The 22,409-nt window shown below is 40.3% G+C and overlaps 1 protein-coding gene across 22 annotated transcripts in view; it reads right to left on the bottom strand.

The window, feature by feature from the left end:
- DST (dystonin) overlaps nucleotides 1-22,409 on the bottom strand; it is a 298,953-nt gene that overhangs the window by 154,095 nt on the left and 122,449 nt on the right. For all 22 annotated transcript variants that reach the window (XM_066994752.1, XM_066994757.1, XM_066994753.1 and 19 more), the window contains one exon: nucleotides 8,811-8,977. In XM_066994752.1, the coding sequence (XP_066850853.1) occupies nucleotides 8,811-8,977 (167 nt within the window). The remainder of the gene's footprint in view (nucleotides 1-8,810; nucleotides 8,978-22,409) is intronic.

Below are 22,409 nucleotides of genomic sequence, written 5' to 3'. Positions count from 1 at the left end.
AGTGAGTTCAAACCCGAGATTTTCCAGAGACTCCTTGTGCCATCCTGCCTTGGAAGCAACCATTTCTCCATGTGCCACAAGTTTGTCAAAAGCATTGCCAGAAGACCAAGACCTCTCCTTTTTTATTGTAAGCACATACACCATCACTGCTCAGATGCCATGCCCTTTTGGACAAAGGCTTCTGACGCCCTAAGTTGTCCTGGTCTTTACTGATCAAAGAGTAAGAGACATGAAACCTGAACCATATACTGTCTTTTCAATCCAAAACTTTATTTTTCACTTTACTTCCATTTTGCCAAAATATGAAAAAAGCTTTGACTTCATCCCGATATGACTTTTTTTCAGTTGCTGCAAAAATTAAACTGTTATCTTTCTTTCAGCTGCTTCTTCGCAGTAGGATCCAGCACAACATATAGAGGGATCATTTTAAGTGTCATTCTCAGTTAATCAACTCAACTGCCTGGAAGTCTTCCATCTAGTACCCATGAAGGCTAAACATCACCACAACACATGATGTTAAATTTGCGGGCTAGTTTCCAGTACTGTTTTAATACAACTTCTACCAGTAGCCTTCCCAATTTTTTTCTGAGTGCCTTCAATTAAATTGCAGCTGAGGTTACTTGGTATTTCTAAAACCATTAGCTACGTGCACATGAATACTCAGGAAAATAACATTAAACAAACATCTCTTTGTCCATATCTTTAATGATCCTAAATGCTGCTCATCTTTTCCCAAATTGCCAAGCCTTAATGCCAACTTAGTTTCTCCTATGTAACAAAAACCCTTAAAAACAGTAGCAGGCACATTTCTGAACAATGGTGGAGGGGCAAACACAACCAAACTGACATTTTCTTTTTGTTAAAGGTGGGTAACAATAAATCACACTTTACAAAATGGCAAGCCAAAACGAGCAGAAGCAACTAATCTCTTTATTTAAAACATATCCCCTAGCATTTTCAGCCTTGATACTGTGTAATATTTAGTTTCTTTCACATTTATTCCCCCAGGGTGCTCAACATGTTACTGCAAATTGAGGTAGCACTATCCCTCCCCTTAAGGAATGTATTCATGTCAGTACCTGATCTGCTGCAACATGTTTTAACATCAGAGGGATGCCATACGCGCTGCCGTCCAGGGGCTTAGTGTTCACTTAGCTATACATACACGTCATATTGTCCTGTGTAAGGCTGAAACAGCTTGTCCTAAACCAGAACAGTTGTTTCACACACAGGAATCTAGCTCACTCTGTGCTATGCCACATACTGATAAACATCCACTTCGTAATTTTCAAAGTACAGAGTTATTATTGTACTATTTCCAAAGAAAATTGCTGTGATCATGCCAAATTAGCCTCTTACTTTATTTAGCATTTATGGAGCAGTCACACTGCTACTTCTTTTTGCGACATGCTGTTCAGTGCAGCTTGCATTCCTCCTTCTTCCACTACTGCTTCTTCCACAAGAAGTATCTGTTGCGATCTCTGTCTATGCAGCAATCATTGTTAGCCTCTGTTCCTTTTTTCATTTTGGGATAATAACCATTTCCTCTTCACTCTCTCTAAATCACATGCAACTTAGAAGCATAGGCACAGGGTGGGGTTTTTTGGGTGGTCCTCTGGGGACACAGGAGTTGGACTCGATGATCCCTGTGTGTCCCTTCCAACTCTGTTATTCTATGATTCTATGATTAAGATCTTGCATAAAGTTTACCATTACCAAAGGTCCCTTTCAATCAGATCCTTGCATTTCTCTACAAAAAAGGAGTAAAAAACATTTTTCTTCTAACTTGTGCTCAAACTGCATCTCTTTAAACTACACATCACTGCTTTCCTTCTCTTGGAGCTTATCTAATACTTACCTGTTATGTTGTGGCAAAATTTGTAGACAACTGTATGAATGAGGTCTTTGTATAAAATTATATGAAATAACCTTGCTTTTTTATTGTCTCAAACCCTTTACGTGTGTGCTGCAAGCCTGTTCATCAGAATTGCTGCCTGCCCTAATCACCAAGTTTTAAGAATTCAGTTTATCCCTATCTTTTTCCTAATCAGTATCTTTTCATTTTGTATGGTTGTTGAAACTCATTTAAGAGCAAAAATGCAGACATAACTGGACATGTCTGCACTAAGAGCATAAAGAAGGCCAGATCAAGGGCCTGTGACTCTTGAATTCCTGGTCCTTCCCGCAGCATGACCCTGGCCTGTGCCAACATGCATTCTCCCGGGCAATACTTGGGCACAGTTCAAGGGACAACACTGACCCAGGACTCCATTTTAGGATCAGTTCTCTTTAATACTTTCATAAATGACTTGGCTGTAGGACTTGAAGGTATACTGAGTAAGTTTGCGGATGACACCAAACTGGGAGGAGGGGTTGACCCCATCAAAGGTAGAGAGGCCTTGCAGAGAGATCTTGACAAATTAGAGAGCTGGGCAATCACCAGCAATATTAAGTTCAACAAGAGCAAGCGCCAGATTCTGCACCCGGAATGGGGCAACCCTGACTACACATACAGTTCTGGGGGTTCTGGTCAACAGCAAGTCGAATATGAGCCAGCAGTGTGACCTGGCAGCCAACAGGGACAGTCATGTCCTGGGGTGTATCAGGCACAGCACCACTAGCTGGTGGAGGGAAGTGACTGTCCCACACTGCTCTGGTGCAGCCTCACCTCCAGTACTGTGTGCAGTTTTGGGTGTCACGATATAAGAAGGACATAAAACTATTAGTGTCCAAAGGAGAACTACAGGTGGGGAAGAGTCTAGAAGGGAAGACCTACAAGGAGCAGCTGAGGTCCCTGGGTTTGTTCAGCCCAGAGCAGAGCAGGCTGAGGGGAGGCCTCATGGCGGCCTGCAGCTCCCTCACGAGGGGAGCGGAGGGGCAGGCGCTGAGCTCTGCTCTCTGGGGACAGCGACAGGACCCGAGGGAACGGCATGGAGCTGGGACAGGGGAGGGTCAGGCTGGGTGTTAGGGAAAGGTTCTGCACCCAGAGGGTGGTCGGGCACTGGGACAGGCTCCCCAGGGCAGTGGGCACAGCAACAAACCTCTCAGAGCTCAAAAGTGTTTGGACAACGCTCTCAGACACAGGGTTCAATTTTTAAGTGGTCCTGTCTGGAACCAGGAGCTGGACTCAATGATTCTTGAGTCCCAACTCAGGATATTCTGTGATCCTATGATTCTAGGACTGCTCTCAGGAGGTTGCTCCCTGTGTGGGTGTAGTGGAGAGAATTTGTAACCATGTTGTACGATGCACCATTGGGTCAGACAGCATGGTCTGGACCCAATTTATTTGCTGGAACAAACCCAACACCTGAGACTAGAACTTAAAAACATAAAATATAGAAAGGAATGCATGCATTTTTACAAATATGGTGTGTGCCTGACATTAAATCTTTTTTTCCAACCTCTGTACTTCATTTTTTTTCTTAGAAAGTAATATGAACTGGTCTGTAACCATGTCAGTGTTTTCTGAGTACTGGTAGCTACCACTAACAAAGTGTCCATAGGTGCTATGGAGTATAAATTTTATATAATTCAGCTATTATTTTTGCTGTTTCTTAACTTCTTCTACTTTCAGACACTTTATAACAGAAATTGCCTGCAGTTTTTGTGCACCAGTGGCTCAGGTCTGTCTGAGGTCAAAAAAAGCAGCTTGGTACTTTGATGTCACTCCTGGTGACTTTTCATTAGAATTTCATTTGCTTTATAACACACGTATCTTCAAAGTATAATGTAGGTCTATAATTTAGATGATTAGCTCCAATCTGATATACAACTCATAATGAAATAGGAGTATAGTTCATTCTCTACAGACGCCAACTGTTTCTATGTATCTTAACAAGAAGGTACAGTTCTACAAAATGAGTATTTCTTCGTCCTGGGAGACAGGCACATACACAAGAAAATGAAAACACAAATCAAGAGCATTTACCTAAAGCACATTCTAGCGTCTAGATATGCAAGACCAAGATTCAAGTGTGTACACAGCAGTATCTTTGGGAAAATCTGGGCAGTATGTGCTGATTAAAGTCAGCTTCAACTTTGAAGTCTGGTTTACAGGTTTTTGCTACGTATGATGAGATGGTATGAAAGAAACATCACGTACTTTTTAAACTGCCTGAAGTCAGATTTCTTCCAACACAATATACTGAAGCAAATAACACACGTCTTCAATGAAAAATTAAGCTATAAAAGGCCAATTACATAACAGATGAGACATACAGAATTTTCTTGAGTCTCTTGGGCTTACGTGTAACTTTTCCTAATGAACCTGATCACATTCAAAGAAAGCTGTGGAGGTTCAAAAAACAGCCTGAAAGCTGATACATTTAAATAAAAGCATATAATCAACAAACATCATATAGTTCAGTATTAAAACTGACTATTTAGTTTGATAATTATGTTTGGTCTTTCTGTGTAAAAACATTCACACAGAAGAACAACATGAAAAACAAAACCCAGGACCCGCAGTGGAGCTCTGAGGCAGTTCTTGAAGCCAGCCAGGAGCCCCATTAATGTACCAGGGTTTTAATCACATACAGGATGTTTTAAAATGGAAGCTCTATATATTCTTCCAAAGTATAACTAACTCGTGTGCGTGATCTGGCACATGCACACTGCCCACGTCCGCAGGCTCCTCATGGAAAGAAGAGCAGTGCCGGCATGGCTGTGGGTGCGCGCTGGGCAGGGAGGAGAAGGAATCCAGCTTGCCCAGCTGCAGCACATCAGCCTGCTGAATGCATCTGAGATGCTGCAGAGGGAAGTTAGTCATGCCAGGGAAATGTCAGGCTTACCCTGCTTTTCCCATGCACTGTGGTGGAAGCAGGGAGCCATGGTAAATCCATGCATCATTTCCTGCATTTCTGCGACATGAATCTTAAATGATTTCTACCAAAAGGTGCCGGGATCCTCAGCTGGGAGGAAAAAAATGTAGACTGCTATCAGCAGCCCAAACAAAACACTTCTCACTTGCCATGAAGTGCTCTCAGCCCCAAGGAGGGGAGACTCCCTGCCTGCTGGCAACTGATTCACAGCTCAGCTCCCTGCCCAGCCCTTGGCAGCGTTGGGAAGTACTGAAGCTGGTGCACACCTGAAATTTAAAAATTCACTTATGCCTAGACAGGAAATAATTCTAACCTGCCGCTCCAGTTCCCTGTTGCCTAGAACTAGACAGCAACATCTCCTAACCTCATGGATGACCAACTGCAGTGATAATGTTGGAGCCATACGGTTCAGGTCCTCAAAAGCACATCCAGGAAAGGCCTCTCAGTGATGGCAGCAGGGCTCTGAACACAATCCCTGTCATATTCCTGCAGTCATATTCCTGCTGAGGAGCCCCATTCACCTAGCTGATTCATCTAGCGCCTGCTGTAAGCTGACGTTCCTCCTAGCCCAGGGTGGGGCAGCTGCATAAGGCAGAGGTATCTCCGGTGAGCACAGCATACCTGGCACAGGAGGAGCTGCCACGTTGCACTGTGGCTGATACACGTGCTCTCCAGGAGCACCCCATGCCCACAGGGAGCTCTGAGGTGTCAGCACCACAGCCTCACCCCACTGTCTGGAGCACAGAGTCACAGAAGGGTTGAGGTTGGAAAGGACCTCTGGAAGTCATCTGGTCCAACCCCCTGCACAAGCAGAGACATCTATAGGAGGTTGCCCAGGACCATGACCATGTGGCCTTTGAATATCTCCAAAGAAAGAGACTCCATAACCTCCCTGGGCAACCTGTTCCAGAACTCCATCACCCACACAGCAAAGAACTGCTTCCTGATGTGCAGCCTGCAACTCCTGTGTTCCAGTTTATGCCCACTGCCTCTTGTCTTGGCACTGGCCACCACGGAAAAGAGCCTGGCTCCATCTCTTGGCACCTTCCCTTCAGGTATTTATAGTCATTGGTAAGGTCTCCCCCTTGAGCCTCCTTTAGATGGAACAGTCCCAGCTCCCTCAGCCTTTCCTCAAAGGAGAGGTGCTCCAGGCCCTCCATCATCTTAGGGGACCTTCATTGGACTCTCTCCAAGAGCTCCATGTTTCTCCTGCGCTGGGGAGCCCAGAATTGGACACAGGACTCCAGATGTGGCCTCACCAGTGCTGAGCTGAAGGGAAGGATCACCTCTGTCGAACTGCTGGAAACACTTTGCCTAATGCAGCCAAGGATAACACTAGCCCTCTCAGAAGCAAGGGCCCACTGCTGGCTCATGTTCAACTTGGTGTCCACCAGGACCCCCAGGTCCTTTCTGCAAAGCTGCTTTCCAGCCGCACAGCCCCCAGCACGTACTGGTGCCTGGAGCTTCTCTGCCCTGGCGCGTGCCAGCCCCAGCCAGCAGCATCTGCAGAACACACAGCCTAACTCCTGAGACCACCTGTGATCTGCAAAACGGAGGCTGGGAGGTACTAAAACAGACAAATAGAGCATATGGACAACCACAGCTAGAAATATGTGCATTTGTTAGCATTTAACCTACTTATCAATCTGAACATAAGCTAAGTTTATTTTTATTCTCTGGAATAAAACACTGTAGTTAAAAATACCAGGCGACTGTTTGGGAAGATCATTCCTATCTTGTGACCAATAGCTGGAAATTATTATCTCTATTTTAATGACACAAAACTGCAAAGGAAAGAAACATAGAAGCTCAATGAAATCAGTGGAAGAAACTCATTGATTTCATCAATAAGAGGACTGTGTCCAAGGACTATAACCTCTCAGAGCAAAAAAGACATCAGATAAGGACTGTAAACATTCCTGCGAAGGACACACTATCCTTAGGTATAGAAGATATGTTTACAGGAACAGGAGAAACTAAATGGACACTGACATAGAAGGACGCAAAATGGGGAGTCTGCGCTTGCTCAGGAGACACTGAACCTCAGCCACTGAATTGTGTGCTCGATGCAAAGCACTTCTGTCAAAGGTGCCTGTTTTTCTCAGCTGAAAAGCTGTGAATGAACTCTCAGAGCACTGCCAGAAACAGTATTCCAGCAGAGCAACTGCAGGTAGTCAGTAATACCCTGAAGCATTAACATTTCTGCAGCTGGAGGAAAGAATTCAAGGTTTTAATTATTTACTAATTGATCTGTACCACAACTACTAGTTGCTAAGCTGTAAGGGCTATGCTGCTCTGCATATAAAGACCTGGTACAAGTCTCTGAAGTTTTGGGAAATATTTTTTTCTTATCCCATCTTACTATGCTCTTTCCTTTTTCTTTTCCTCCCCTCTCTGTATCTTTCAAACTGTTTATTTTTTCAAGCAGTTGCCTGTGCTATGTTCATTCTTTTGGCTGCTCTGTCCTGAAGTAAAACAGCCCAGTCCCTTGCCAGTTATTTCCCTTTGTCTTGCCAACGTTACTAAAAGAAGACTTTCTTGTTGGCATGCATCTCCTCCCTCACTGGCTACCCAGAACAGAAGCATTAGTTAGAAAAACAATTCACTGATTCAGATGCAACTTCATATTGCCTAAAAGTTATGCGCTGCCACAGCTACCTTCCCCGGGACTCAAAGCACTACGTTATGCTTACAGCCTCTCTACACAGTGCTTGGGGAATAGGACGCATCTGCTTGACTCATTTGTCTCCCATTTTACTTTAGTCTCTTAGTCTCGACACTGCATGCATGCTGGCTCTTCCTAGGCTTCCTTCTGGGGTGAGCCAAGTGGTCCCACAACAGGAAATCCAAGAAACAAATAAATCTGCACTAGAGAGAGCCAAATTTGATGTGTTTTATTTCAGACACTCCTTCAGCATTATACCAAGGAAATCCCGTACTCTCAAGCTTAAGATATACCCAATCACATACTGCACAAACTCTTTACGCATGCTGTAATAAAACCCAGAAGTTGGAAGCCTTACAAGTGAGGGATGAATCTGTTCATGTTAATTAGCCCAGTGGCCAGAAGACTCTCCCCTGTGTGGTCCTTTAACACACAAACCTCCGAACCTCCTTGTTCAAGTCAGGAACAAACAAATATACAAATACAGCATGATGCCACCAAGAGGAAGGAACGCTGAGCAAAGTTGTTTAAATCTTGTTCCTCTGCTGAGCTCTGATGCCAAAGTCAGCTTTAAGTAGAGACACCTGTTCTTACTTAGAATCCAGATGACACCTTCTCTCATCAGTAGACATCTTCAACTGGATTTTAAGTAAGTTGATTTAGTGTTTAAGTAAGTTGACCTAGCTTCTACCTGCAGCCACCAATGGTTTTACCAATACCTGTTTATAAGAACGGGGTTACAAAAGTACAGAAAGAGAGGGCAAGTAGCAGCCCAATGCCCTTCTCAGACTGGGAGCATTCAAGCCAACTGGTCCCATTTTCCAGGAGAATGCCCTACCATTTTCTAGGAGACTCATCTTAGAGTAACCTGAGCTCCAAGCAGAAACAGTGCAGAAGCACTCAGCTCCAGAGGAACAGTAGAGTCAAATGGAGAAGAACATGGGGAATTAAGACGTATCTCATGTCGTAAGGCATATCTCAGTAGTTTGAGGGCCTTCGTTAGCAGTGCAGTTTTGGCCTGTGGTGTTTAGCTCTGCCTTGACCCTGCCTGTACCTTGATGTTACAGTATGACCAAAGGGACACTCTGCTCAGTTGGAGGTGCCCCATGTAAGATGTGTAGGATTTGTAGGGGCTCACCTCTGAAGAATGAGGGACACCAAAGGGCTAATGAGGCACCTTTCGGCTGCTAGAAGCAAGGGACTGCCCAGGAAGGGACATTGCCATCTCCACAGCCACAGTGCTATTACAAGCAGAAACCACAGAACTCTATGTACATTATAATATTGTAATTAATATTTCTCAAGAGAACAAATGGAGCACTTACCTGTATTTATGAATGATGGCATTAAATAATCTTCCATCACGCCAGCAGGTAGTGAAATTTTCACAACGGATTCCAGCATAACCCTCGGTTGTCTGCTGCGACCACAGGAGCAATCTCTCTTTAGCAGACATGTCCTCTGACTCTCCAGTAACGTGGATATCAGATATCTAAAATACAATTAATGTAAGTATTACAATTACATATAATACTCAATAGTATTTAAAGGATTGCAGAAAAACACTCTTCAGTAGTGAATATTTTTCTTTCTTTGGCATCTGCATGTATCATCATAAATGAATATAATCATTCACATACTAAGTTAATATTTTTTCTTGTCATATCCCTATACACTCTTGGTGTCTTCATTATGAAATGCAAAGGGTGTAGTATCACCATTCTCGTCAGCCAATTCTCAGCCTCAGTTTCTGGGGACACTATAATACTCTTACACAATGAGAAATACTTAAATATGTCTACTTTATGCTGATAATGTGAATAATAATCTATTTTTATATGTTATACACATTATACATAAATGTTATATAATTATATATAATACAATATGTGCTATATGTAGATAATCACACCTACATAATATCCATATTTATACCATACATATTATACATATTTTATTTAGCTATAATAACCAACTGTTTCTCTCTTAATACAGGTTAAATTATATTCAGCAGTTCAGTGACAAAACAGTCATTAATATTAAAAATGACATGAATGATTTTAAGAAAACATTTTCCAAGAAACATTTTAGGAATGATTGAAAGATTATAACTCAAAATTTTACCCCAGATATAGAGGATTTGGTTTTGTATTCTCTAAGTATTACCATCTTTGTGTCAGACAAAGCAGGAAAGCTGGATAGTACCGGTAATTTTACATACAAATGCTATTTTCTAGTAGATGGTCATAATGACGCTTCCTGGCCTTGAAATCTCTGAATTCAAAGGTTTCTTCCATCTGGGATCTTCCTGGGGGAATTCAGACAGGCCAGGCTGCAAATTACAGTTTCTTTCTCCCATTAGAGCCACACAGGACCCAGTGGCAGGAACAAAGAGATGCAGCGTTCCTAGTGGTACTACCCAACACCTACCAGGAGGTGGTGGGAAGCACTAGGAGGCAGGGGACAAAAGGAAGAGACCTGGAGATGTCAGGGCAATGAAGTTACCGTGCTTGAACCACATTTCACACTTTCAGGGGATGATGAGCATTTACAGCCACCTGGTAAATTTTAAGTTTAATGTGGGGAAAAAATTAACTTCCAATTATTTTCTAAGTATCAACAAAATCACAAGTTGTGAAACCAGTTCTTCAGATACTTATCGAAAGCCATCATATCTGCTGGCTCAAGGTAAGGGAAGGATATAGATAACCACTGCTAGAAAGCAAAAATCTTAACTGTTAAACTAGCCCATAAATAGCCTCCGAATAAACAAGAGCAGCTTTGCTTCCTAATGTCCACAGCTTCAACACCGACCATTTTTAAGAAAAATCAAAGGAAAAAAGTCCTTTCTTTGTTTGAAACACTGAAGAGAAACACTTGCAGCTGTGATTGTTCATAAATCTTTAGGTGTCAAAGTGCTGCATGGAATATTTACTACATGAAATCACAGGAAGTATAGGATGTATGAGTCTTAAATCTGAAATCAACAGGGAAAGCAATGTGGCAAAAGACCAACTTAAAATCTCTTTGAAAATTTTCTTGTAAAACTCTATGAAATTCATCCTCAGTGTAAAAGTTCCTTTCTTTTGGTTACCTTTATTCCATGGTACTTCAAAGCAAGAAAGCAAACCAAATATTTTTTCAGTAGCTTTAGTTTCTATTCATGACAGAACAACCAGACCACAATGTAAATGAAGTCAAGCATTTACCACTTATCCGGCCAACGCTTCTGAAAGAGATGATGTCATCTGGAAGTGCCAGATGTCTAACAAAAAAATAAAAGCGATATTTTTTTCCTGTCTTTTTCAGAAAGCCCTCTGTGTGTAACCCTTAAGAATCACATTTTTCAATATATTTTAACATAAGCAAGTGAGCAATGTAATTTGCTAATGGCCATTCCTTGCCGCTACGTTCAAACCTTTGGCCTCCTTCACGGTTAATTGAACTGCGTTGGCTATGTACATTTCCAACTGTAGAGAGTGCAAACACAGCATATTTGAGTGCATGTTAGATTCCTCCAGCAGAAAGTGATTTCAGATATCAAGGCAATTTCTGAAGGTCATGCTTGTATCTGTTATTACACGTAAACAACATTTGTAGCTATAGTCAGAGACAGAAGGAGAGCAGTTCTCCTGAAAGATACCCACTAAGCAAGTTTTCAGTCCAAGTTCTGGATGGCTAAAGCATGAATTTAGCTCATTACCCTAAGATCAACAGGATTTTGATCAAATATCCTCCGAGTTACCATTTCACAGCCTAGCTGGCCAGCTGAAGAAAAAGGAACAGACTACACTGGCTTCAGAAACTAAAGTTGTTTTATACTCACGGAAGTAGCCCCTCTCAACGCGGGTTAAGGAACACTAATATTATTAGCTTTAGATCTGTAACAACCTAAGAACTTCTGTTTCTTAATTAAAATATTTCAGATTCTAAGGCTGAGATTTCAGACTTGGTCATAAACACTGAATTCATATTTTAAAAGCGTAAAAATACAAAGGAGGGAAACAGTGACTCAAAGAGCTGTATTTTCTTATGCTTACAAGTAGGAGCCGTAGTTTGCAGGACACTCTGTTAACTCATAACACTTAACAGATAAAATACTACTCCCAGAAAATAGGGTATCAGAGAGAACACATCTCCCCTTTCATACACAAATAATGACAGTATAGATATTTTTCTACTAGCTATGCAATATTTTATATTTATAGTATCATTTATCATAGGAAAGAAAAAGAAGTATTAAATTAAGGAATACTGGAACTGAAAATAGTTAGGGGCAATCAGATCTTTTATTGTACAAATTTCATTCAGATATCCCACAAACCTAGCAAACCAACCCACTACAATCCATTAGTAGAAGACATTTGTTCCTTGAGCATGGAACAAATTACTGAGTTTGTGTGGGCTTAAACAGTTGCTTGCTGGGGATCCAGCTCTCCAAATTATCTCATAAAGCCTGTGAATTACAAGTTATACAAGAAAAACTGTCAGAGGTAACTCTCTGGACAGCCCTAGTATCTCATGATCAGTCTTAAATGGCACTAAACACCTTATCTCTCGTTTCTAACTAACTAGTTCACCTCTGCCACTGCAAGTGTTTGTAGCTCTGCCTGTAAATTCTCTCTGCATCACACAGTACACGAAATCTGTACACCAAAAAGCCTCAAGATCAGAAGTTGCACTGATTTCAGTGATGCAGTTTTGAGTCCAAAGAAAAGAGTAGACTAGTATAAATTGCAAGGAGTATTTCCTCTGATTCTACCCTACTCCAAATATTTTGCGGTCTAAACTGAACATAATGGACTTAACTATACAAAAGTATAGAATCAGCTACAGATGATAAACAGATGTGTGATTGTAAAATGAATAAAATGTATTTGGATGTTAGCTAGCCCTAAAAGAGAAAAGTCTGAAGAATATAAAGAAATGAAAAAAAAATACATTAATTATGAAGACATTTCAGACTTTCAAGGCCAGGCTGGATGGGGCTTTGAGCAACCTGATCTACTGGGTGGCATCCCTGCCCATGGCAGGGGGTTGGAACTAGGTGATCTTTAAGGTCCCTTCCAACCCAAACCATTCTGTGATTCTGTCATTTTAAAAAGCTTACTTGAACCAAAACATTCCTGACTATCAAACAGAAGGCGGCAATATTTATGCCCTATTTTCCATCTAAGTCGTTATGCGTTGTGTTTGAAAAGGATTGTTTGACAGCATGTTGAGGGAAGTGCAGTTATACGAATGGAATTTGAACTTGCATGTGATCACAAGAACTCATCTCCCCTGACGTTACTGTTGGACTTTGTGAATTTCCATTTGGCCATAAATGTAAATGCTTCTATTCAGCTCTATGCAAGTACTCTCTGGAGCCACGCGTCCAGCTTTGGACAACACCCTCAAAAATTTTTGGATCAGTTGGAGAAGATTGGAAAAGAAAAACAAGGAAGACAAAAATCTAAAAATGCATGGCCTGTTAGGAAAGATTGAAAAAATGTGTTTAGTTAGTCTAAAGCAGGGAAAACTGAGGAGAAATATGACAACAGTCTTCAAATATGTAAAATGCTGTGTAAAAAAAAACAGTAATAAATTAAATCTTCTGGGAATAGGAAAAGAACTGATGAGTTTAAAATGGGCATAGGTGTTTTCAGCTTAAAAGCCTTTACAATACAAAAGACAGATAAGCACTAGAATTAATTACTCAGGAAGGATGTGAAAGGAGCAGCATGGCAGACACAGAAGAACAAGCTATGCATAACAGTCAGGAATGGTTTTCATGAAGTTGTCTTGCCTTCAGGTACAGAGATGACACAGATGACCTCTCCAGAACCTTTTCACTGCTAGTTTTGTAGTTCCATCAATTATAAATCTCCTTCATCCACCAGCACCAAAGGGGGATTGCATCTGCTTCATGTTTTACAAGGGAGAAAACAATGCCAATAAAGCAGAACTTCTGACTTTTGCACCCTTGCTCTGCAAATCACATTGCAGAACAACTGACATCTCTCCCTCCCTTAGCTGTACTACACGAAAACACCAGATTACATGATGGTGGGATGTAGTTGGAAGGTGTCTTGCTGTATTACAACTATTTGAAATGATAACTGAAATAAACAGATGACTACTTAACAAGAAGTATTTTACTGAATAAGCTGGTTACAAAAAAACATTTTTTTAAATTCCGAAGGGAAGTACATCGCCTCTAACCTGATCCAAATACATTTTTCTTCTTGTAGATTATTATTAGTACCACAGAAAAGACATTCACTCTGTTAGACACTATGTAGGTAGCAAACAGTTGTCTTGGCTATAATCTCCTCAGCTAACAGTTGACTAGTGGAAGTAGGTTATTCTGTTTATGTATTAGTTTAACCATATCCTTCCTAGAAAAAAATCACATTCATGAACTGTAACTGAACCTACCCCAGATTAAGCTGGAAGAATAACAGTGATGGCAGATGCTGTGATACAGAGAAGCCATTGGTTTCTACACAAGTTGACAACATAAAAACTGGTGCTAACACCAGCTGGTAGCTATCTTTTGCTGATACTCGTTGAAAGTCATGGCTTGTTTCAACACAGTGACTGTATCCTCTATAGAGAAGCCAAAACTAGAGACTTGGTTTTCTATTCTACCTGCACTTTGCTAAAACATCACTGACAAGGGGGCTGTCATAGGAAGCCTGTTTCAGTCTTGAGTGTCAACTTCTTGATCTTAGTGCAAGCTGCCATCTGCTCTAGAACAGCCCCAAGTTAGAACAGTATCAGAGAATATCTTGCTTGTGGAAGTCAACCTCTCGTACTAGAAAAAAGGGCTGTAGAAACGAGGCCCAGGCAGAGCGTAAAAAAACTTATATCTCCATGTTCTCAGTGAACAGTCAAGAATGAACAAAACATCTCAATTGCTTGAGCTCTGCAAATAGGAAAACAGAGCTAATGCAATAGAACGTGTGTGAACACAAAATCGTAATTGTGTCATATGCATAATAAGGAAAGACATATTAATGTGTCACAGAAAGAGGCTCTAAGGACAAGGACATATTCAACATATTCCAGTAGTGGTTATCATGCTGTTTCAGCAGATAAAATGTCAGACCTCTGCTACAGTGCAAATTAGCTCACTGCACTAATCAGTTTCCTCTAGTACATGCCTCTTGGTATGGCAAGCCAACATGCTTCCAAACGTCAGGCACAGCTGCGGCACTGTGTAAGCTGAGCACACATTACAGCCTGAATAAGCTGACAAGGTGAGTGTGTGCCACTGATCTCTGCAATTATGGCAAAGCAAATGGTAAAACCAGTGAGACTGGTAACTGCAAACCTTGTGTATCAGCTCAGGCTGCTATCAGGAACTTTGTGGATTTGTATAAACAACAGCTTTACTGTTCTATACTAAAATACAAGATATTCAAATACCTGTTTAATTCTCAAAAGCAATCAAAGAGAAAATGGTCATGACTTTGTAAACTATGCTCAAGTCTGGAATTTAGTTTTCTTCCTGGGTTTCTTTTCACGTCAAAGGTGGGTGCTTTTAGGATTATTTGCATTCAGAATTCTGAATGGACAAAGGGAATTAAAGTGAAAACCAGACATTTCAGCAACTCAGGTGTTTAGCCTGATGTGTTGGTAGTTTCCATATTCATATAATTAGGCAGTGTTTTACCAGTATCACCAGCATAAGCCTCAGTGTTGATGTAGGGCTCAAAAGAGGTCTTTTTTTCCCCTTTTACTGTGGTATCAAGGAGTATATGCCTGGTCAGAGTAATAGCTGGAGTGATACTAGAAGTTGTGTTACTCTGATTATACTGGAAGAAGTGGTCATGCTTGGCTGAACAGACACGGCCTCATACTCCTCTGCTCAGTAATGACGTTTTGTTCAAATCAAAGAACATCCCTAAGCTGTTCCTGAATTCCAGTTAAGATTAAGAGGGCAAAAACCTCCATTAGAGTTCTGTATTAGAAGGTTATTTGTACTAGCATGCACTCCGTATTGTAATTGAGAGCATTATCTGTATTTAAAGCCTAAGCTTGGAAAAAGTATGAATTGTGTCATGTTACAAAAGTAAATTATATAAGCAACACATTTGCCCTTAGCTTTTTGCTGGGAAGAGCACCTTTGGCATAACGCCCTTTCTCTCTGTTCACACAACTCAAAGCTCAGATGTCCCTGTTCAGGAAGGGGAATCAGTTTTGGACCAGATCCTGGTACTGGCATTTGACCCACACTTACAGATTTCAGTTGTACTGAAGATGAGTGGGGCAGGATTGATATGGGTACCAACAAACAAAAATTTGCTTTCCTTCAGATATTCTGCAACTAAGCTTGCACTTCAGATATATTGTAAAGCAAAATTAATCCTACCCTCGGAGGAAGATGGAATTTGAGTAATTAATATTAATAGAGCACATAATTTTGGAGGAAAGATCTTTTAAAAGTGCAGAGCATTATTAACATGATTTATGTCTGCTTTTTCTATTTCAAGCTTCCTACATTTTTCTATCATTCTTCAGTTCCTCTTGGTCATAACTAAAAAGAATTAGAAATATTCCCTTTATCTCATGCAAGACTAAAAAGTATTACAAGACTGTTAAGTGTTGATAAGAAAATCTACCACAGATATTAAAGGTGATCTAAAGCAACTCTCCAGAATTCACTCCACCTCCTAGATTTTTCACATCAAAATCTTTTTTTTTTTTTTTTAAATTAGGAAAGACATCTAACTACAGGCAGCAAACAGCACAAGGATAAATCAATACTCCTGAAGTACAGAGGTACTGCTTAACCTATGAAAAAGATCAAGTATATATCCTGTCCTACGATTACCTGTAGCATCACAGCATGTGTTAACAGTTTACATACAGCATAGCGGAGGACATTTCTATAACACAACAAAAATACTGTTCCAGTACTTATTCTGAGCTAAATTGCAATGTTAATGTACGGTGCCAAAGTATTTACCTTGCTCCTGTTTGGTGAAATGCTATATAATGCTTTTTCTTTTGGCAATTGGGAAAACACATCATCAGAAGAATAAAACCTCTTTTGTTCAAGCAGTGGATCACTTTTGCTTTCAGGAAGAAAGTGACACAACTTTTCAGATTTATTGCTTTCTTGGACATCTTCAACAATTCTGCGAGAAGTTTTGTTCAACCCAGTTTCTTCGTGCTGTCTGCCTAAAAGGTTGATAGCAGAACTCAAGCTAGCAGCTTTTTTGTAACAAAGACCACTTGCTTTCTTCTGAAATGCTAATTCTCTCTTGTTGTCACAGTCTGAATATTTCCTCTTCCAAGCACACCGTTCCTCTGAACTCCTCTTGTCTCGTTCATTTAACCGTGCCTCTGTTTCATTAGACTTGGTGAGCCTCTGATTATCACCATGAAAACTGCCCCGACAGGGAGAATCACTGTTTGTTTCCCTCGGTAAAACTTCTGCTTTAATAAGTTCAGCCGAAAGGTCTGTACTCACGGGCAGAGCATTACCATCCACTGTTAGTCTCTGTGGGAAGGAATCAGCCAATCCCATACCCTTTGGAAGAATCTCGATGTTTTCTGAAATCCCCACTTCATATTGACTTTCTTCTTCACTTTCTTTAGGTGGTACAGAATCTGGTCTCCCGTCCACTGATTTCTTTCTCGATTTTCTTCTGAAATATTTTCTTCCAGGGGAATGTTTAGCTGGACTTAAGGGAGCTTTGGCAGGATCCAAGTACTGTTCTTCCTTTTCAGCCCTTACGCATCCACAGACATTCCCCATTTGGTGTTCAGGAACTCACAGACACACAGCCTCATTCATCCCAGTATATTTACATACACTTAAATCCTCCTCAGGACGTTAAGAACTGCAGTTTGCACCGTAATTCCTTCCAGGCTTCCCCTCCATCCTCCTCAGTACGTAGCCATTTTGCTTATGAGAAACGCACACGCAATAAATGTTGTGGCAGGGTGCCCAGGCAGGGCCTGTGTCTGATTAGACACTGTGGCTTATTTCTGGCCACCAATCCTCTTAAATAAACATCACCACGGCAGCATTAGGCTGGAAAGCTGATGGCCTTTCACAGAGATGACATAGCATTTATGAGCAGAAGAAAAATTCTTGAATACATTTAACTTCCTGTTTCATTCGGTAACTCAAACAAGATAAAGTAGGAAAATATGCAGCAACCTTTGAAACTATTAGCTCCACTCCAGATCCAAAGCAAGCAGGACAATAAATAGCTACAGCGATTTAGTTGGCAAATTTGTTTTTCCCTGCTTATGCTCTTATTATGTATCCAATGATCCACGGAAAGGAAGATTAAAGTAAACGATCAGAGATTGCTTTGGCAGCGTGTCGGGGGTCAAGCTCCTATTTGTATGTGGAGATTTCATAGCAGCTTACGTGATTTTTACTGATCTGTCAGCTATAAATAACCTGCTGCTTCACCATTATCATAAGAGCTCAGGACAGTGGTGCTGTGTACTTGGGGCTGGAACCTTGCTGCCAATTTAAAACTTCTGGCAGAGAAAGGTGAAGCAAAATTGTAAGAGCCAGTCTGTCTAGAAAATTGTCTACAGTTACTGTAAAAAAAAAAAAATGTAGCTATAATACGTCCAAATTAAACTCTACTGGTATTTTTAAAGTCAAGTTTTTTCCTCCTCCCATGCTCCTGTTCTGTAGCTCTGAAAATAATAGCCAAGAAATACGAGCATACGTATGAAAACTAGATGGAAACGTAAACCATTAAAATGCAAGCATGTCTCATCACCAACATATTTTGTTTGGAAAATATTTGTATCTACTTATAAATTAAATAAAAATGCAAGCTTCTGCTTCATTTTTGTTACCAATATACAAAACCTACTAAAACAACACACATTGGCAGGGGTAATGTGTACGGTTCCTCACAGAGAGAGAGCTACCAACTAGCTTGCAAAGCATCATCAGGTGTTGTCACTGAGTTTCCCTCATTTATTTTAAAAGGAACTGCAATAATGAAACCCAGGGACTTTATCCCCCAGGGACAAGTTCCACCAAAATATTCTACAGTATTTTACAGACGGGAGCGAAAGCAATCATGTTAAGAAAGTGCTGTCAGCAAGCAAAGAATTCACAAGAATAGGGATGCTCATTTCTGACTATTCTCAAGGCACTGAGGTAAAATTTGCTCAGAAAATTTTATACTATAACACTAACAGAGTATAAGGCTGTTAAAGAATGGTATGTACCAGTGCTAGATAAGCAGCTACATATTGGCACATTTCTTCTCCAAGCAGATGTTTATGCTATGACCACATCCTATTCCACGGCCTTGATTTCTATTTGCATTTGTAGTATGCTCAACGTAAAGGTGCGGCTGTGACATTTGCTCCCTTTACTCACAGTAAAAAGCTGCTCTCTACCCAGCTTCGAAACCTGCCTTCCTGCCAAGGCCCAGAGGACTTGGTGATTTAAAACACACCTCCCCATGGGACTGAGTTGGGTCCTGACTTGGTCCTCCCCAGCTAATACAAAAAGCACATCAGAAAAATAAAAATATAGTCCTTGTAAAGGGCACTCTTGTGTTTGTATAATCAAACAGCTTTCACACTTGAAAATATGCCTCTCTTTCTCCCCTCTCATCAGGAAAGAAGATTGAGGACTTTGCAATGCAATTGACCAAGACTGACTTCATTTCACACAGATACAGCTTTTGGTTTAATAGTATGTATATGTATATTTAATAATATGTATAATTATAATAATAATAATTTATTGTACAATATATCATAACATAATAATGAAATATTTCATTATGGACTCATTAAAAAAATGACTTATTATGACTATCCTGCTAAAACAGAAATTATGCAAAAGATTAAAGATAAGAGTCCATCATTTGTATGAACAATTACAAGTTTTCATGCCATATTAACTGTAATTAAAAGTGTACTTAAGATAGCCTACCACAAATACACTGCCAATGTTCTTCCTCCACAAACTTTGCAGGAGCTAAGAAACTGCTTAGAAAAATTGCACATTTAAATTTTCCAATGCAAATACATATTAAATGAAGGCACATGAGGTTTCTAAACAGTAACTGTATTAGCTAACTGATTTTTAACGAACTGTGATTTACTGCATGTTTATTTTAGGCTGATTCAATTTGTTTAACAAGCAGTATGACACCACCTTCTTCCAAACAAAGCCATCCCTAAAGCATTATTCACTACTTCAAAACCCTCATTAGAATTGGTGGCACACTGACTGACATAAAAATGTCAGCATAAATTGATTTCAAGACAGGTCAGAAGAAACACATGGTTATTTTACAGCTGACAATCTGTGCTTTGTAATGTCAACAGTATTTCAGAAAGTTTCTGATTTAGCATATCCCCATATATACCTTAAACTTTTTTTTTTCTTAGTACTTTATTGGCTTTTTTGTAAAATGAGATGCCTCTGAAGTGCAACTAAAACTTGAGGCAGCAAAAATACAAGAATCAGTTCTGAAACACTGGTTACAAGCCCATCGCTTTTCCTCTGCGTGTTCCAGGCCAGTTTAGATGAATGCAGATGGCTTATCTGCAGCTATTCACAGAATTTATCTATTTCTCAATATTAGCTAGGAGTAAATTCATTCCAAATATATCTGTACAGATTATTAGCAGCATTTTTATCTCCCAGAAAAAGATAAGAAACGTGTATTTTTGATACTTAATCAATTTAACAATACTTACCAGCTGTTCCTTAGTGAGAAGGCTATCACCTCTCTTAATAGTTCTTTCTACTATTCCTTGCATTTTCTGAAGCAAAAAGTAAACTTTATGATCCCTTACTTATGTCCTCGAACCAAATAAAAGATCAAGGACAAAAAGGTTTGGAAAACTGCACCTACATCAGTTGTTTTTTTAAAAAAACTAATTTATGTAAAATCACATTCAGTGTTAAGGGAAGACGTTAAGCGGACATGCAAGCAATTAAGGACGAAATGACCGCTTTCATCTAACAGAAATTCTGTAAAGTCGTTAGCTTTTCTCAGCAAGAAAGAGACAGAGACAACAGGGTTAAACTGGAGTCTTGGAAAAGGGAAATTTAAATTTCTTCTAAAACGTGTCTGCTAGAGCAAAAAAATATGTCATCCAAGTGTAGTAGGATGCTGACCAGGCCAGGGGCTTTGTCCCAGACATCTGACTAGACCCCAATGGAAGCTCAGCCTTGGCTGAGGCCAAAGAAACAGATAATCAAAGCTGTTAAAATACTTACATGGATTGCTCTGGTGTTAGGATTTTTTGTTTTGTTTTTGTTTGTTAAAGAAACACCCGAAGATCCAAATATCAGAATTTGGATCAACAATACCAGAAAGTTTTAAAGGGAGATTAGTGAAAGACTTTTTCTAGCACATAAACCCTTAAGAAGTATAACATGAATAAAGGATTAGACCAACACTTGTCTGCAATTTGATCTGTCTTAGAGGCTGCTTAATCACAAACAAGAGGTTAACATTAAGACATAGCAAACAAACAATTAACATCAAGGCATGAAATAGCTTGTGAAGAGGTGTATGTTTTGCGTGCATTTAACCATAGGTCTCTGTAACTAATCAAATGTGGAGCTGTGAAATGTTCTTAACATTGAACAGGTGAATCACACATTAAGGTGGCAACGCTGCCAAAATAAACTAGAATCCACTGCAGGTAGTTTCAGATCTATGTTCCCTCCCCCTCCTTTTTTTTTTTTTTTTTAAAGCAACACAGGAAAAGCAATAGAGCTTTTACCATAAAGGTTACGTGTCATTTCATGGTACTAAAGCAGCATACCAGATAACCAGAAAGCGTTTTATTGCACAGTCCAAAGGTCATACACAGAATGACAGAGAGACAAACTTAAGTCAAAGAGAAAGTGAAAATTAAAACACAACAAAAGATGGAGAACAAACCAAGAAATAAAGGCTTTTCAGCACAAACAAAAGGTTATACTGTATAGACACTGCTCAAAATGTGAAAGAGCTGTTCAGCTACAAGGTACCACTGAGGTACCAAAAGTATCACCTGAACAGCAGATCTGGCAGGGGAGAGGTTTGATGTCCAGTGAGATGACTCTTAGCAAAGTGAGGAAAGAAGAATTTGTTCTTTGGTGGTGGTTTTATGGCATTCAGCGTGAACAGAATCAACTGAATGAGCTAACTGCTCCTAACTCTTAGCCAGCTACAGATATCCCACTATTATTAGATGTAAAGTATAAATATGATTCTGCAATGAGATTTAATGCTTCTCATCTCTGTGAATCAGATGAATCCCAGAAATTCCTAGAATTTCATGCTCATTTTCCTAACTGAGATTCAGCAATTTTCTTCAACTGCTGAAGAGTTCTGGAAGAGATAATTGGGAACTCAGCTGAGGAATAAAATACTGGAAAAGCATACCACATCAGATACGGAGTGACAGGTCTGCCGCTGGGAATCTCAAGTCCCAGGTGGAATAGAGTTCATGACCACTGACAGTCAGAGATTATACAATTAGCCTCATAGCCCCATCTTTAAATCTTTGAGAAGATCAGACCTGGAACTGTTCTAGCTATTTTAAAGCAGAGGCAGATTAAATGTCCATCTTTGGGATCCAAGCCCCAGAGCTTGGACAGGGCCCAGAGGCCAACTCCACATCCAGCTGCTCCTGGCAGACTAGAAATAGGTGGCACAAGAATGGCAAGTGAAGGTCAGACCCAACTCTCAATTCCATGTTGCCATCCCAGGAACAGAAAAATAGGCAACATGTCTCTTACCCGATGACTCTTATCACGGATTTAACATCAGAGCAACTGAAATAGAGGAAGGTGCTGAGGTCCCAGAATATCTCATTATTCCTCTTCTTTTTACAAGTCATTTGTTTGAGTGGGCCACCACCTCTGAGTTGTCTCCTTCTCTGGCCACCTCTCAGACCCCAAGTGAAGGCCAAAGCCTTCATGACCAATG

This window comes from Anser cygnoides, chromosome 3, assembly GCF_040182565.1.
Source record: "Anser cygnoides isolate HZ-2024a breed goose chromosome 3, Taihu_goose_T2T_genome, whole genome shotgun sequence".
Lineage (NCBI taxonomy): Eukaryota > Metazoa > Chordata > Aves > Anseriformes > Anatidae > Anser > Anser cygnoides.
Note: the sequence above shows the minus strand (reverse complement) of the source record. Positions and strands in the feature narration are given on the sequence as shown.